General features: G+C 43.1%; 1 protein-coding gene across 2 annotated transcripts in view; it reads left to right on the top strand.

Annotated features, from left to right (window-relative positions):
• The window catches only part of DYM (dymeclin), a 1,389,654-nt gene that overhangs the window by 646,810 nt on the left and 725,009 nt on the right, over nucleotides 1-17,835 (top strand). For both annotated transcript variants that reach the window (XM_053701098.1, XM_053701099.1), the window contains exon 12: nucleotides 6,930-7,043. In XM_053701098.1, coding sequence (XP_053557073.1) covers nucleotides 6,930-7,043 — 114 coding nt within the window. The remainder of the gene's footprint in view (nucleotides 1-6,929; nucleotides 7,044-17,835) is intronic.

Genomic DNA, 17,835 nt, shown 5'->3' with positions numbered 1-17,835 from the left:
CTTCCAAGAACAAGCTACTTAACATTCCTTTCAAGGGGAAAACGCTGTTTGGCCCTGACTTGAAAGAGATTATCTCGGATATCACTGGGGGTAAGGGCCACGCCCTTCCTCAGGATCGGCCTTTCAAGGCAAAAAATAAACCTAATTTTCGTCCCTTTCGTAGAAACGGACCAGCCCAAAGTTCTACGTCCTCTAAGCAAGAGGGTAATACTTCTCAAGCCAAGCCAGCTTGGAGACCAATGCAAGGCTGGAACAAGGGAAAGCAGGCCAAGAAACCTGCCACTGCTACCAAGACAGCATGAAATGTTGGCCCCCGATCCGGGACCGGATCTGGTGGGGGGCAGACTCTCTCTCTTCGCTCAGGCTTGGGCAAGAGATGTTCTGGATCCTTGGGCGCTAGAAATAGTCTCCCAAGGTTATCTTCTGGAATTCAAGGGACTTCCCCCAAGGGGGAGGTTCCACAGGTCTCAGTTGTCTTCAGACCACATAAAAAGACAGGCATTCTTACATTGTGTAGAAGACCTGTTAAAAATGGGAGTGATTCATCCCGTTCCATTAAGAGAACAAGGGATGGGGTTCTACTCCAATCTGTTTATAGTTCCCAAAAAAGAGGGAACGTTCAGACCAATCTTAGATCTCAAGATCTTAAACAAGTTTCTCAAGGTTCCATCGTTCAAGATGGAAACCATTCGAACTATTCTTCCTTCCATCCAGGAAGGTCAATTCATGACCACGGTGGATTTAAGGGATGCGTATCTACATATTCCTATCCACAAGGAACATCATCGGTTCCTGAGGTTCGCATTCCTGGACAAACATTACCAGTTCGTGGCGCTTCCTTTCGGATTAGCCACTGCTCCAAGGATTTTCACAAAGGTACTAGGGTCCCTTCTAGCTGTGCTAAGACCAAGGGGCATTGCTGTAGTACCTTACTTGGACGACATTCTGATTCAAGCGTCGTCCCTTCCTCAAGCAAAGGCTCACACGGACATTGTCCTGGCCTTTCTCAGATCTCACGGATGGAAAGTGAACGTGGAAAAGAGTTCTCTATCTCCGTCAACAAGGGTTCCCTTCTTGGGAACAATAATAGACTCCTTAGAAATGAGGATTTTTCTGACAGAGGCCAGAAAAACAAAACTTCTAGACTCTTGTCGGATACTCCATTCCGTTCCTCTTCCTTCCATAGCTCAGTGCATGGAAGTGATCGGGTTGATGGTAGCGGCAATGGACATAGTTCCTTTTGCACGCATTCATCTAAGACCATTACAACTGTGCATGCTCAGTCAGTGGAATGGGGACTATACAGACTTGTCTCCGAAGATACAAGTAAATCAGAGGACCAGAGACTCACTCCGTTGGTGGCTGTCCCTGGACAACCTGTCACGAGGGATGACATTCCGCAGACCAGAGTGGGTCATTGTCACGACCGACGCCAGTCTGATGGGCTGGGGCGCGGTCTGGGGATCCCTGAAAGCTCAGGGTCTTTGGTCTCGGGAAGAATCTCTTCTACCGATAAATATTCTGGAACTGAGAGCGATATTCAATGCTCTCAAGGCTTGGCCTCAGCTAGCGAGGGCCAAGTTCATACGGTTTCAATCAGACAACATGACAACTGTTGCGTACATCAACCATCAGGGGGGAACAAGGAGTTCCCTGACGATGGAAGAAGTGACCAAAATCATTCTATGGGCGGAGTCTCACTCCTGCCACCTGTCTGCTATCCACATCCCAGGAGTGGAAAATTGGGAAGCGGATTTTCTGAGTCGTCAGACATTGCATCCGGGGGAGTGGGAACTCCATCCGGAAATCTTTGCCCAAGTCACTCAGCGGTGGGGCATTCCAGACATGGATCTGATGGCCTCTCGTCAGAACTTCAAAGTTCCTTGCTACGGGTCCAGATCCAGGGATCCCAAGGCGGCTCTAGTGGATGCACTAGTAGCACCTTGGACCTTCAAACTAGCTTATGTGTTCCCGCCGTTTCCTCTCATCCCCAGGCTGGTAGCCAGGATCAATCAGGAGAGGGCGTCGGTGATCTTGATAGCTCCTGCGTGGCCACGCAGGACTTGGTACGCAGATCTGGTGAATATGTCATCGGCTCCTCCTTGGAAGCTACCTTTGAGACGAGACCTTCTTGTTCAGGGTCCGTTCGAACATCCGAATCTGGTTTCACTCCAGCTGACTGCTTGGAGATTGAACGCTTGATCTTATCGAAGCGAGGATTCTCAGATTCTGTTATCGATACTCTTGTTCAGGCCAGAAAGCCTGTAACTAGAAAGATTTACCACAAAATTTGGAAAAAATATATCTGTTGGTGTGAATCTAAAGGATTCCCTTGGGACAAGGTTAAGATTCCTAGGATTCTATCCTTCCTTCAAGAAGGATTGGAAAAAGGATTATCTGCAAGTTCCCTGAAGGGACAGATTTCTGCCTTGTCTGTGTTACTTCACAAAAAGCTGGCCGCTGTGCCAGATGTTCAAGCCTTTGTTCAGGCTCTGGTTAGAATTAAGCCTGTTTACAAACCTTTGACTCCTCCTTGGAGTCTCAATTTAGTTCTTTCAGTTCTTCAGGGGGTTCCGTTTGAACCCTTGCATTCCGTTGATATTAAGTTATTATCTTGGAAAGTTTTGTTTTTAGTTGCAATTTCTTCTGCTAGAAGAGTTTCAGAATTATCTGCTCTGCAGTGTTCTCCTCCTTATCTGGTGTTCCATGCAGATAAGGTGGTTTTACGTACTAAACCTGGTTTTCTTCCAAAAGTTGTTTCTAACAAAAACATTAACCAGGAGATTATCGTACCTTCTCTGTGTCCGACACCAGTTTCAAAGAAGGAACGTTTGTTGCACAATTTGGATGTTGTTCGCGCTCTAAAATTCTATTTAGATGCTACAAAGGATTTTAGACAAACATCTTCCTTGTTTGTTGTTTATTCTGGTAAAAGGAGAGGTCAAAAAGCAACTTCTACCTCTCTCTCTTTTTGGATTAAAAGCATCATCAGATTGGCTTACGAGACTGCCGGACGGCAGCCTCCCGAAAGAATCACGGCTCATTCCACTAGGGCTGTGGCTTCCACATGGGCCTTCAAGAACGAGGCTTCTGTTGATCAGATATGTAGGGCAGCGACTTGGTCTTCACTGCACACTTTTACCAAATTTTACAAGTTTGATACTTTTGCTTCTTCTGAGGCTATTTTTGGGAGAAAGGTTTTGCAAGCCGTGGTGCCTTCCATTTAGGTGACCTGATTGCTCCCTCCCTTCATCCGTGTCCTAAAGCTTTGGTATTGGTTCCCACAAGTAAGGATGACGCCGTGGACCGGACACACCTATGTTGGAGAAAACAGAATTTATGTTTACCTGATAAATTACTTTCTCCAACGGTGTGTCCGGTCCACGGCCCGCCCTGGTTTTTTTAATCAGGTCTGATAATTTATTTTCTTTAACTACAGTCACCACGGTACCATATGGTTTCTCCTATGCAAATATTCCTCCTTAACGTCGGTCGAATGACTGGGGTAGGCGGAGCCTAGGAGGGATCATGTGACCAGCTTTGCTGGGCTCTTTGCCATTTCCTGTTGGGGAAGAGAATATCCCACAAGTAAGGATGACGCCGTGGACCGGACACACCGTTGGAGAAAGTAATTTATCAGGTAAACATAAATTCTGTTTTTAAATGCCAAAATAGGGGTAAAGGAGCTACTTGTTAACAATTTAAAATACTCCAGAAGTAAAATGAATCATTGGGAACAATTTAAATGGGAGAAAATTTTGGGGTGAACTGTCCCTTTTTAAGCACCTTATTAAAATTACAAAGAAGATTAGTTTAAAATGTAAAGCTCAGAGTAGAGAACATTCCTGAGGAAAGTGGGAAAGTTAAAAGAATTATCTTTCATGATTAAGATAGAACATTCAATTTTAATCAACTTAAAATTTTACTCCCATTATCAAATTTGCTTCATTCTCTTGCTTTCCTTTGTTAAATCAGCAGCAATGCACTACTGGTTGCTAGCTGAGCACATCCCGTCCACCAATGACAAGAGACATATATGTGCATTGCTGCTCATTTAACAAAGGATACCAAGAGAATGAAGCAAATTAGATAATAGGAGTACAAATTTTGCTGCCCCCAAGCCTGCCTAGAAATGTTTTGCAACAAAGAATACCAAGAGAACTAAGCAAATGATATAATAGAAATAAATTGGAAAGTGGTTTGAAATTGAATGTTCTATCATGGAGACCACCAGCCTGGAGCAAGCCCCCCTGCTGAGAGAATGTGGTACCAGCAAACAAACATCAGGTAGGGCATAAGCCGATGAAGGTCCCCTGTGCTTGCACTGCAGCAAGTTACAGCTCTTTGTTTTCCATAAACAAGTCCATTTACACTAAAACTGCAATAAATTAAAGGGATGTTATGGTTGTTGTATGTATATAGTGGGTTTCAGCAAATAAGCAAACTAGCTGCATAACTATTTGTTGTATAATCATTAAAAACTGTGATTTTGTGGCCAAATGTGCAGGAGTTATCAGAACAGTACATAGATGTACCCCTAGAAAACTGTCTTAGTTATGTTTCTGTTCTCCTTAGCTGTGACCAATCAGAAGCCAGGTGACTTGTGCAGTGATCTAAGCAATTATTATGTAGTATGTAGCTAGGTCAACTAAACATTAGCCGACTTAATAGTATGGAGTCTCACATTTATTGCAAAGTATATACAAAATGTACATTTAAAAAAAATAAAAACACCATACTTAATTTTACATTTTGTGAGATATTTAAAGGGACACTGATCCCAATTTTTTTTCTTTCATGATTCAGATAGAGCATGCAATTTTAAGCAACTTTCTAATTTACTCCTATTATCAATTTTTCTTCATTCTCTTGCTATCTTTATTTGAAAAGCAAGAATGTAAGTTTATAAGCTGGCCCATTTTTGGTTTACAACCTGGGTTGTCCTTGCTGATTGGACAGCACCAATAAACAAGTATTGACCAGGGTCTGAACCAAAAATTGTCTGCCTCCTTAGCTTAGATAAATAAAAAGAGAGAAGCGCTCAACCTGGGAATGAACAAAAGCATAATAGCTTGCTCTATGGCTAGTTACCACCCAAGAAGCAGCCTCTTTTTGCTCAACATGTGCCTTTCACAGAGAAAAACTTTCCTGAAGCATATCAGTCTGATCCTGACTTCACAGTTTACAGTACAGCCCCGAAATACCAGGCAATCCCTCTCTGAATGAGAGAAACAGCAAAACCCCAGACGTATGTTTTGGCCTATTGTGGGCCTCGTCAGTGAGGTGCAGCCATATCCCTCTAGGCACACTGAGCAACGGGTCCACGTATGGATTCCCGCATCACACTTAGGGAGACTTCCCAAAATGTCATTATTTGCATAAATAAAAAGAGAGAAGCGCTCAACCTGGGAACGAACAAAAGCATAATAGCTTGCTCTATGGCTAGTTACCACCCAAGAAGCAGCTTCTTTTTGCTCAATATGTGCCTTTCACAGAGAAGAACTTTCCTGAAGCATATCAGTCTGATCCTGACTTCACAGTACAGTCCACCCCCGAAATACCAGGCAATCCCTCTCTGAACGAGAGAAACAGCAAAACCCCAGACGTACGTTTCGGCCTATTGTGGGCCTCGTCAGTGAGATGCAGCCATATCCCTCTAGGTACACTGAGCAACGGGTCCACGTCTGGATTCCTGCATCACATTTAGGGAGACTTCCAAAAAAGGTCATAATTTGCATAAACAAAAAGAGAGAAGCGCTCAATCTGGGAACGAACAAAAGCATAATAGCTTGCTCTATGACTAGTTACCACCCAAGAAGCAGCCTCTTTTTGCTCAACATGTGCCTTTCACAGAGAAGAACTTTCCTGAAGCATATCTGTCTGATCCAGACTTCACAGTACAGTCCAGCCCCGAAATACCAGGCAATCCCTCTCTGAACGAGAGAAACAGAAAAACCCCAGACGTACGTTTTGGCCTATTGTGGGCTTCGTCAGTGAGTTGCAGCCATATCCCTCTAGGCACACTGAGCAACGGGTCCACGTCTGGATTCCCGCATCACACTTAGAGAGACTTCCCAAAATGTCATAATTTGCATAAATAAAAAGAGAGAAGCGCTCAACCTGGGAACGAACAAAAGCATAATAGCTTGCTCTATGGCTAGTTACCACCCAAGAAGCAGCTTCTTTTTTAGCTCAACATGTGCCTTTCACAGAGAAGAACTTTCCTGAAGCATATCAGTCTGATCCAGACTTCACAGAACAGTCCAGCCCCGAAATACCAGGCAATCCCTCTCTGAACGAGAGAAACAGCAAAACCCCAGACGTATGTTTCGGCCTATTGTGGGCCTCGTCAGTGAGGTGCAGCCATATCCCTCTAGGCACACTGAGCAACGGGTCCACGTCTGGATTCCCGCATCACACTTAGGGAGACTTCCCAAAATCCTAAGCTAAGATGCCTTCTTTTTCAAATAAAGATAGCAAGAGAACGAAAAAAAAAGGATAATAGGAGTAAATTAGAAAGTTGCTTAAAATTGCATGCTCTATCTGAATCATGAAAGAAAAATTGGGTTTAGTGTACCTTTAATTCACCTTACTACTAATGGTGACTGAGGTAGTGGAACATAATATATTTCATTCAGAATACGAGTCAGTGTCACATTGGTAGACTGTATTGTTGCAGCATACTGAGGTAACTTTTTTTGATTGTGTATATATGATGCCAAGTACATTATACATTTATTTAATATTACCAGGCTTGACAAATTCCCTGAACCAGGGAGCAACAGTTCCTAAAATGTTGGATTATTCTACATACATTTATATATAAACAGGCTTGCCCCGCTAGTCTGGCTTAAACATAAACTAGATAAATACAGGAAACATCCAAATGGGAAATAAATGTATTAAATTCACATTTTCTTCATTTTCAGATATTGAAAAACATAACTTGGTACTCAGAGCGAGTGCTGACAGAAATATCGCTGGGAAGCCTTCTCATACTAGTGGTGATACGGACGATACAGTACAACATGACACGGACAAGGGTATGATTTGTGCTTTCTAGAATTGATTTAATATAACTAGAGTCGCAATGATCCAATGGTTAGAAAATTATTTGTTACTAGAAATAACTCTTAAAGAGATAGGAAAGTCACAATTAAATTCACTTATATTGTCAAATTTACTTTGTCCTCTTAATATTATTTGCTGAAAAGAATATGTACATGATGCTAAGCAGCAGCAATGCAGTACTGGGAGCTAGCTGGTGATTGGTGGCTACACACAAATGCCTCTTGTCATTGGCTCACCAGATGTGTTCAGCTAGCTCCCAGTAGTGCACTGTTGCTCTGGAGATGACTTTACATGTATGTTTAATGCCTGTGCAGGGGTTAAACGCATAGGGCCAGATGATAAGGTCTCTGGGCTGGTGAGATTTTTTAAGAATGCTCGCCCGTATTTTATTACCGTGGTGGAATTATCTTAAGCCACTAAAAACAGGATATCTCGCTATGGGGAGATATTTTATCAAAAATGTAAAATTTGTATGTAAATTAGACGAATAAATCTTATTCAATTTGCACAGTGTAAATCTTAATGTAAGTAAACGGGATGTGCAAAAACCACATAGAAATTCATACTTTATAAATAGAAAATACAAAGCGTATTTTTTGTTTCATCGTAAAATGGGCTGAACATGGACGTATATGAAATTGTCTTTCAAATCAAAGTGTAATTTTCTTTCCTAAGGCATGAAGAGTCCATGACTTCATTACAATTACTAGTGGGATATTCACCTCCTGGCCAGCAGGAGTAGGCAAAGAGCACCCCAGCAGAGCTGTTAAGTGTCACTTCTCTTACACATAACCCCCAGTCATTCTTTGCCTCTTTGAACAGGAGGACGGCGAAGTTGGGTTTTCTCCCTAAGGTTGTTTCAGATCGAAATATTAATCAGGAAATTGTTGTTTTTTCCTTTTGTCCGGATCCTTCTTCCCATAAGGAATGTATTTTGCATAACTTGGATGTTGTGCATGCTTTAAAATTTTATTTTCAAGCAACGAAAGATTTTCGTCAGTCTTCTGCCCTGTTTGTTGTTTTTTTCTGGTAAGCGTAAGGGTCAGAAGGCCACTTCTACTACCCTTTCTCTCTGGTTAAGAAGTGTTATTCGGTTAGCTTATGAGACAGGTGGTCAGCAACCTCCTGAGAGAATTACGGCTCATTCTACTAGAGCTGTTTCCTCTTCCTGGGCTCTCAAAAATTAAGCTTTGATGGTGCAAATTTGCAAGACGGCAACATGGTCCTCTTTGCATACTTTTTCAAAATTCTACAAATTTGATACTTTTGTCTTCAAGCGGTGGTGCCTTTTGTTTAGGTCCGCCTGTCCTCTAGCTTGAGTAGTTGTCCCCACTAGCAATTTGAATGAAGTCGTGGACTTTCCGTGCCTTAGGAAAGAAAACAAAATTTATGCTTACCGGATAAATTTCTTTCCGGGCATAGAGAGTCCACAACCCAAGGTAAGTGACACTTATCAGCTCTGCTGGGGTGCTCTTTGCCTCCTCCTGCTGGCCAGGAGGTGAATATCCCACTAGTAATTTGAATGAAGTCGTGGACTCTCCATGCCCGTAAAGAAATAAATTTATCAGGTAAGCATTATTTTGTTATCTAAATGTTTCTGCCGTATAGATCTTATTGTTTTATCTTACTAACTAAAAGGTTGGGAGGTTGTGAAAAAATATGCAAAACACCGTAATAGAAAAACAAATGCATAGGAAAATAGAGGTGATGATAAAATGCCACACACAGAAAGCAGCGCGGTGTGATTTCTTTTTGATGCAGCATTTAATTTTTAAAGTGCGCCCCCTGCTCACTTCGCTCTACGCAGCATCGCTTTCTATAGGAGATATCTCCACACAGTAACTGCCCCTTTTCCATCTTAATATGAGGAGAGTCCACGGCTTCATTCATTACTTGTGGGAAATAAAGAACCTGGCCACCAGGAGGAGGCAAAGACACCCCAGCCAAAGGCTTAAATACCTCCCCGACTCCCCTCATTCCCCAGTCATTCTTTGCCTTTCGTCACAGAAGGATGGCAGAGAAGTATCAGAAGTTTACGTAGTAGTCTCTTTTGGAGGGTAGTACTCTTCATGATGGGACTGAATTTTTTAGTAGTCCTGTCAGCCTTTTAGTGAGAGCATGGATAAAAGTGTCCGGAGATGCAGGGAGAGTCTTTCTACGAAACCATCCCGACTCGTATTAACAGCTCCTTTAGCAATCAGCGTTGACGAATTTCTCTGACTGCTTTCTACCACTCAAGTCCATGTTAGAGGCGATGCTACAACACTGTCAAACTTGAGAGGCCGTGTTCCTGTTCCACGGTATAGATTCTGGTAAGATCGTTTCATTTTATACATTTATGAAAACGCAAGAAGACAGGGTCACAGTGTGACTCCTTTTATCTGTACAGAATCAAGGGTTAATAGTTCCGGGAAGGGATTATTGAACAGGGGGGGGGGGGGATTTATACATGATTACTTTATTGTGTTTTTTGCTGCAACATGTGTGATATGTGGCTCTGGCAATTTTTGAACAGTCAGGTTCTTCCTTTATTTTGATTAACTGCGCAGTCTGTTTAGTTTGGCGCAATTTTACTTGGCTGCAGGGGGGGTCCTGCATGGCACGCTATGTAACCGGGTGTGGCCTCATCTTCCTGTTTCCTGACCGTCAGTTGCAGGAGACGAAGCGGTTTCTCTGTGGGCCTGGGTCATAGGAAGTGGTGAGGGCCCCGGCCATTGGGGGTATAACGGTTCCATTCATATTTTTTCTGTAGTCTTTATTAAAGGCACAAGCTATGGAGGACTCTGATGCGTTAGAGGATAACTCCCTCTTTGCCTCCCACTTTTAGATCTAATGCCTGTGTTTATTGTGAGGAGGTTATGGTATACCCGCCTGCTCAACTATGTTCCACATGCCTTGACAAAATAGTTATATCTAAAAAGAACAAGATGTTTAGTACCACTGAGCCGTCCACCTCTGATTGGTCTCCATCCCATAAGGTGCGTACAATCATATCCGATTACACATGCAACTCCCCAGTGCACTACTAATCCTCCTGCGGAAGGGGCTCTGTGGCCGCCAGATTTTTCTGCTCAGTTACAAACGGCGGTGTCTGCGGTCTTTAGTGCTTTACCTCGCCCTGCTAAGCGCAGGCAAAAGGTTAAACATTATTATCCTTCCCAGGGGTCATCTACTCCACTGCATGTATCTGAAACCAGATTATAGGCTGATGAGGAAGACTTTGATACCTCGGAAGACTCTCTCGGTCGGAATCTGCAGCCTCTAAACCTCCGACTCTGGAGGAACCAGACTTTAGGATTGAGCACTTATGCTTTTTGTTAAAAGAGGTGTTAGCTACTCTAGAGGTTCCAGAATCGAAGTTACCCGAGGAACCTTCTGTTCCTAAGCTTGATAACGTTTACGAGGACAGGGTAGTGCCCCAGACTTTCCCAGTTCCCATTACGATGGTGAATATTAAGAATGCATGGGAGAGACTTGGATCTTCTTTCTCCCCTTCTTCTTCGTTTAGGAAGTTGTTCCCGGTTCCTGACTCCAAGCTAGAATAGTGGGGGTCTGTCCCTAAGGTGGATGGAGCTATCTCCACGCTCGCTTAGCGCACTACTATCTCTCTAGAGGATAGTTTGACGTTTAAGGAAACCATGGATAAGAAATTAGAGACCCTATTAAGGAAAATGTTTCAGCCCACAGATTTCTTGTTTCAGCCTGCAGCAGCGGTCACTGCAGTGGCATGAGCTTCTACCTATTGGCGTGACTCTGTCAGATATGATCAAGGTGAAAACTCCCCTCAATGAGATACAGGAAAGAATTAAGTCCCTGAGGGTAGCTAATTCGTTTATCTGTGATGTAAATATGCAGATTATTCACTTAAATGCCAAGACAACAGGCTTTTCTGTTCTGGCCCGGAGGGTTCTGTGGTTGAAGTCGTGGTCTGCTGACATGACGTCCAAATCTAGATTACTCTCCCTTCCATTTAAGGGGAAGGTTATTTTTGGTCCAGGCCTGGACTCTACCATGTCCACGGTCACGGGTAGCAAGGTTGCCTTTCTACCGCAGGGTAAGAAAAATAAGCCTAAGAGTCCTAATTTTTTTTCCTTTCGTTCGGACAAGTCCCAAGACAGCAGCCTGCCGTGAAGCCCAAGCAGTCCAAGGGATCTTGGAAAGCCATCTCAGTCTTGGAATAAAGCCAAGCAGAACAAGAAGCCTGCTGAGACAAAGTCGGCATGAAGGGGCGGCCCCTGATCCGGTTCTGGATCATGTAGGGTGCAGACTGTCTCTTTTGGCGGAGGCTTGGATGAGGAATGTACAGGATCCTTGGGTTCTGGAAGTCATTGCCCAGGGTTACAGGATAGGTTTCAAATCTTTCCCTCCCAGGGGCAGATTCCTCTTGTCAAATCTATAATCAAAACCAGAGAAGCGAGATGCCTTTCTAGAGTGCGTGATGGATCTCTCCTCTCTAGGAGTAATTGTTACAGTACCTCTGGCAGAAAGAGGTCTAGGGTACTATTCAAACCTTTTTGTGGTCCTAAAGAAGGAGGGTACGTTTCACCCGAATCTAGACAGACCTAAAGTGCTTAAACAAGTTTCTGTCGGTCCCATCGTTCAAGATGGAGACAATAAGGTCCATTCTGCCCTTAGTTCAAGAGGGACAGTTCATGACTATGATAGACTTATAGGACGCTTACCTTCATGTGCAAATTCACAAGGATCACTTCAAGTTCCTAAGATTCGCTTTTCTGGACCAGCACTTCCAGTTTGTAGCTCTCCCCTTTGGTCTGGCTACTGCTCCAAGAGTCTTTATGAAGGTTCTGGGAGCTCTGTTAGCGGTGGCGAGATCCAGAGGTATTGCAGTAGCGCCATATCTGGATGACATCCTGGTCCAAGTTCCGTCCTGCTGGCTGGCAGAGGACTATTTGAGAGCTCTTCTACTTCGATCTCATAGATGGAAAATAAACTCAAGAAAGAGTTCTCTGGTTCCCAGTACCAGAGTGCAGTTCCTGGGAATCATAATAGACTCCATATCCATAAAGATATTCCTGACAGACCAGAGACGTTGCAAAATTGTCTCCAGCTGTCTTGCCCTTCAAACCTCCTCAAGGCCATCTGTGGCCCGGTGTATGGAGGTGATTGGGCACATGGTATCCAGCATAGATGTCATTCCATACGCCAGATTCCATCTCAGACCTCTTCAGTTTTGCATGCTGAGGCAATGGAACAGCGATAACTCAATCTACCCCAACAGATTTCTCTGGACGACCGAGCGAGAGAATCCCTCTCTTGGTGGCTCAGTCCAGATCGACTTTCCCAGGGGACATCCTTCTTTAGACTATCCTGGGAGATTGTGACTACGGACATGAGCCTCTCAGGATGGGGAGCTGTTTGGGGTGCCAAGAAGACACAGGCAGTGGCCCGCATCAAGCAGGATCAAGCTTTGACTATTCTGATTGCTCCGTCGTGGCCGTGAAGTATGTGGTTTGCGGATCTGGTGGGGATCTCATTGTCTCCTCATGGAGGTTACCCTGTTGCAGGGATCACTTTGTGCATCAAAATCTAGATTCTCTGAGGCTGACTGCGTGGAGATTGAACGCTTAGTCCTAGCCAAGAGGGGGTTTTCTGAGAGAGTGATTGAAACTCGCATTCAAGCCAGGAAGCTGGTCACCCGACGCATCTATCATAAGGTGTGGAGGATCTACTTATTCTGGTGTGAGGCCCGTGGGTATCCCTGGCATAAGGTCAAGGTATGCAGGATCCTTTCCTTCCTCCAGGACGGTTTGGAGAAGGGACTTGCTGCCAGTTCCTTAAAGGGACAGATTTAGTCTCTTTCTGTGTTACACAAGAAGCTTGCTGAGCTTCCTGATATTCAGTCCTTTGTTCAGGCTCTGTCCAGAATCAGGCCTGTGTTTAGACATTCTGCTCTTAAGGTTGACATTAAATTGACATTAAATTACTGTCTTGGAAGGTTCTTTTTCTATTAGCTATTGCTTCGGCGTGCAGAGTCTCTGAGATGGCGGCCTTCAATGTGAGCCTCCTTACCTGGTTTTTCATGTTAAGGCTGTTCTTCACACTGGGTTGGCGTTTCTCCCTAAGGTTGTTTCTGATCGCAACATCAATCAGGAGATTGTGGTTCCTTCCTTGTGTCCTAATCCTTCTTCTTCGAAGGAACGGTTACTTCATAATTTGGATGTGGTTCGAGCTTTGAAATTCTATCTTCAGGCTAGGAAGGATTTTAGACAGAATTCAGCATTGTTTGTTGTCTATTCGGGGAAGCCTAAAGGGCAGAAGGCTTCTTCCACTTCCCTATCTTTGTGGCTGAGGAGCATGATTCGCTTGGCTTATGAGACAGCAGGACATAAGCCTCCTCAGAGGATTACGGCTCACTCGACTTGAGCTGTTGCTTCTTCTCGGGCCTTCAAGAATGAAGCCTCTATGGAGCAGATTTGTAAGGCGGCTACCTGGTCCTCCTTACATACTTTTTCAAAGTTTTACAAATTTGATGTTTTTGCTTCCGCGGAAGCAGCTTTTGGAAGAAAGGTTTTGCAGGCTTTGGCGCCCTGCCTCTTTTTTACCCTCCCGTTTTTTTTTCATTCAGTGTCCTTTAGAGCTTGGGTATTTGTTTCCCACAAGTAATGAATGAAGCCATGGACTCTCCCCATATTAAGATCGAAAACATAAATTATGTTTACCTGATAATTTCATTTCCATCTGTATGAGGAGAGTCCACGGCCCCCGCCCGGTTCTCCGATGGGTGGACCTAAATTTCTTTTGTTTTCTTCTGGCACCATTTATACCCTGATATTTCTGCTACTGTTCCTTGTTCCCTCGGCAGAATGACTGGGGGATGACGGGAGTGGGGGAGGTATTTAAGCCTTTGGCTGGGGTGTCTTTGCCTCCTCCTGGTGGCCAGGTTCTGTATTTCCCACAAGTAATGAATGAAGCTGTGGACTCTCCTCGTACAGATGGAAATGAAATTATCAGGTAAACATAATTTATGTTTTTTTGCCACGTCTGATCCAGCGAAGTTTAGATCATCGTGCCCATTGTTATATATAAGTGATAGTGCAATAATGAAATTCTTCGATATATCAGAGCATTTTCCTTATTGCACATTTATATCTCTTTAAAACGGCATGAAGCTTTTTTTTCGTAATTCATATTCAGTGTACAATTAAAAAAAAACTTTACTTATATTATCAAAATTGCTCTATTCTATTGCTATCCTTTGTTAAAGAAGCAGCAGTGCTCTACTGTGAGCTAGCTAAACACATTGGTTGAGCCAATGACGAGGCATATCAGCTAGCTGCTGATTGGTGGCTGCACATATATGCCTCTTGCCATTGGCTCAACCAATGTGTTCAGCTAGCTCCCAGTAGTGCACTGCTGCTTCTACAATAAACGATACCAAGAGAGCAAAGTCAATTTGAGTCTTTTAAAATTGCATGCTCTATCTGAATCATGAAAGTGTAATTTGGACTTTACTGTTCCTTTAACTGAATAATCAAAAATATGATTTTGAATTCTATTTCTCCTTAATTGTATGGTTTCTCAGGGATAGTTTTACTCTGACACTTTTCAGGAGGCTACCCAAGAAAATCTGTGTTGTCAGTTACTGACCTTTCAGCCAGGGGACTAATAAGCATCATTGCTTGTTATAAAGTCTTGCATTTCTATGTATTTTTGTTACTTAAAGGGACAGTCAAGTAAAAAAAAAAACCTTTCATGTTTCAAATAGGGCATGTAATTTTAAACAACTTTCCAATTTACTTTTATCACCAATTTTGCTTTGTTCTCTTGGTATTCTTAGTTGAAAGCTAAACCTAGGAGGTTCATATGCTAATTTCTTAGACCTTGAAGGCCTCCTCTAATCTAAATGCATTTTGATACTTTTTCACCACTAGAGGGCATCAGTTCACGTGTTTCATATAGATAACCTAGAGCTCATGCACGTGAATTTACCATGGAGACAGCTTTGATTGGCTAAAATGCAAGTCTGTCAAAAGAACTGAAATAAGGGGGCAGTCTGCTGAGGCTTAGAAACAAGGTAATTACAGAGGTAAAACGTATATAATCATAACTGTGTTGGTTATGCAAAACTGGGGAATTGGTAATTAAAGGATTATCTATCTTTTAAAACATTAAATAAAAATTCTGGTGTTGATTGTCCCTTTAAACTGCCTTCAAGGGACATTAAAGGGATACTAAACCCAATTTCTTCTGTTATGTGTGATCAGTCCACGGGTCATCATTACTTCTGGGATATTATCTGCTCCCCTACAGGAAGTGCAAGAGGATTCACCCAGCAGAGTTGCTATATAGCTCCTCCCCTCTACGTCACCTCCAGTCATTCTCTTGCACCCAAAGACTAGATAGGAGGTGTGAGAGGACTATGGTGATTATACTTAGTTTTTAGAACTTCAATCAAAAGTTTGTTATTTTACAATAGCACCGGAGCGTGTTATTACCTCTCTGGCAGAGTTTGAAGAAGAATCTACCAGAGTTTTTCTTATGATTTTAACCGGAGTAGTTAAGATCATATTGCTGTTTCTCGGCCATCTGAGGGAGGTAAAAACTTCAGATCAGGGGACAGCGGGCAGTTGAATCTGCATTGAGGTATGTAGCAGTTTTTATTTTCTGAATGGAATTGATGAAAAAATCCTGCCATACCGTTATAATGAACATGTATGTATGCTCTACACTTTAGTATTCTGGGGATGGTATTTCACCGGAATTACTCTGTAAAAGTACATTAAACCTTTTATTAGGTATTTTTCATGTTAAACGTTTTTGCTGGAATGTAGAATCGTTTGCATTAATGAGGTACTGAGTGAATAAATATTTGGGCATTATTTTTCCACTTGGCAGTTTGCTTGTTTTAATTATGACAGTTTCGTTTCTCTCTCACTGCTGTGTGTGAGAGGGAGGGGCCGTTTTTGGCGCTCTTTGCTACGCATCAAAAATTTCCAGTCAGTTACTCTTGTATTTTCTGCATGATCCGGTTCATCTCTAACAGAACTCAGGGGTCTTCAAACTTCTTTGAAGGGAGGTAGTTTCTCTCAGCAGAGCTGTGAGACTTATATAGTGACTGTGATTTAAAACGTTGCTCTGTAATTTTTATGTTTAAAATTTAATTAGTGTTATTTTACTAATGGGAACAAACCTCTGCTAAAAAGTTGTGTTGTTTGTAAGGAGTGATGCTATAACTGTTTTTCAGTTCATTATTTCAACTGTCATTTAATCGTTTAGTGCTTCTTGAGGCACAGTACGTTTTTGTTAAATAAAATTGTAACCGAGTTGCATGTTTATTGCTAGTGTGTTAAACATGTCTGATTCAGAGGAAGATACCTGTGTCATTTGTTCCAATGCCAAGGTGGAGCCCAATAGAAATTTATGTACTAACTGTATTGATGCTACTTTAAATAAAAGCCAATCTGTACAAATTGAACAAATTTCACCAAACAGCGAGGGGAGAGTTATGCCGACTAACTCGCCTCACGTGTCAGTACCTGCATCTCCCGCCCGGGAGGTGCGTGATATTATGGCGCCTAGTACATCTGGGCAGCCATTACAGATAACATTACAAGATATGGCTACTGTTATGACTGAAGTTTTGGCTAAATTACCAGAACTAAGAGGCAAGCGTGATCACTCTGGGGTGAGAACAGAGTGCGCTGATAATTCTAGGGCCATGTCTGATACTGCGTCACAGCTTGCAGAGCATGAGGACGGAGAGCTTCATTCTGTAGGTGACGGTTCTGATCCAAGCAGATTGGATTCAGATATTTCAAATTTTAAATTTAAATTGGAAAACCTCCGTGTATTACTAGGGGAGGTCTTAGCAGCTCTTAACGATTGTAACACTGTTGCAATACCAGAGAAAATGTGTAGGTTGGATACATACTTTGCGGTACCGGCGAGTACTGACGTTTTTCCTATACCTAAGAGATTAACTGAAATTGTTACTAAGGAGTGGGATAGACCCGGTGTGCCGTTCTCACCCCCTCCAATATTTAGAAAGATGTTTCCAATAGACGCCACCACACGGGACTTATGGCAAACGGTCCCTAAGGTGGAGGGAGCAGTTTCTACTTTAGCTAAGCGTACCACTATCCCGGTGGAGGATAGCTGTGCTTTTTCAGATCCTATGGATAAAAAATTAGAGGGTTACCTTAAGAAAATGTTTGTTCAACAAGGTTTTATATTGCAACCCCTTGCATGCATCGCGCCGATTACGGCTGCGGCAGCATTTTGGATTGAGTCTCTGGAAGAGAACCTTAGTTCAGCTACGCTGGACGACATTACGGACAGGCTTAGAGTCCTTAAACTAGCTAATTCATTCATTTCGGAGGCCGTAGTACATTTAACCAAACTTACGGCTAAGAATTCAGGATTCGCCATTCAGGCACGTAGGGCGCTGTGGCTAAAATCCTGGTCGGCTGATGTAACTTCTAAGTCCAAATTACTTAATATACCTTTCAAGGGGCAAACTTTATTTGGGCCCGGTTTGAAAGAAATTATTGCTGACATTACAGGAGGTAAGGGCCACGCTCTACCTCAAGACAAAGCCAAAGCTAAGGCTAGACAGTCTAATTTTCGTCCCTTTCGGAATTTCAAAACAGGAACAGCATCAACTTCCACTGCACCAAAACAGGAAGGAGCTGTTGCTCGTTACAGACAAGGCTGGAAACCTAACCAGTCCTGGAATAAGGGCAAGCAGGCCAGGAAACCTGCTGCTGCCCCTAAGACAGCATGAACCGAGGGCCCCCGATCCGG

Source organism: Bombina bombina, chromosome 2 (genome assembly GCF_027579735.1).
Source record: "Bombina bombina isolate aBomBom1 chromosome 2, aBomBom1.pri, whole genome shotgun sequence".
In the NCBI taxonomy this organism is placed as follows: domain Eukaryota; kingdom Metazoa; phylum Chordata; class Amphibia; order Anura; family Bombinatoridae; genus Bombina; species Bombina bombina.
This window is presented reverse-complemented; position numbering and strand designations above follow the sequence as displayed.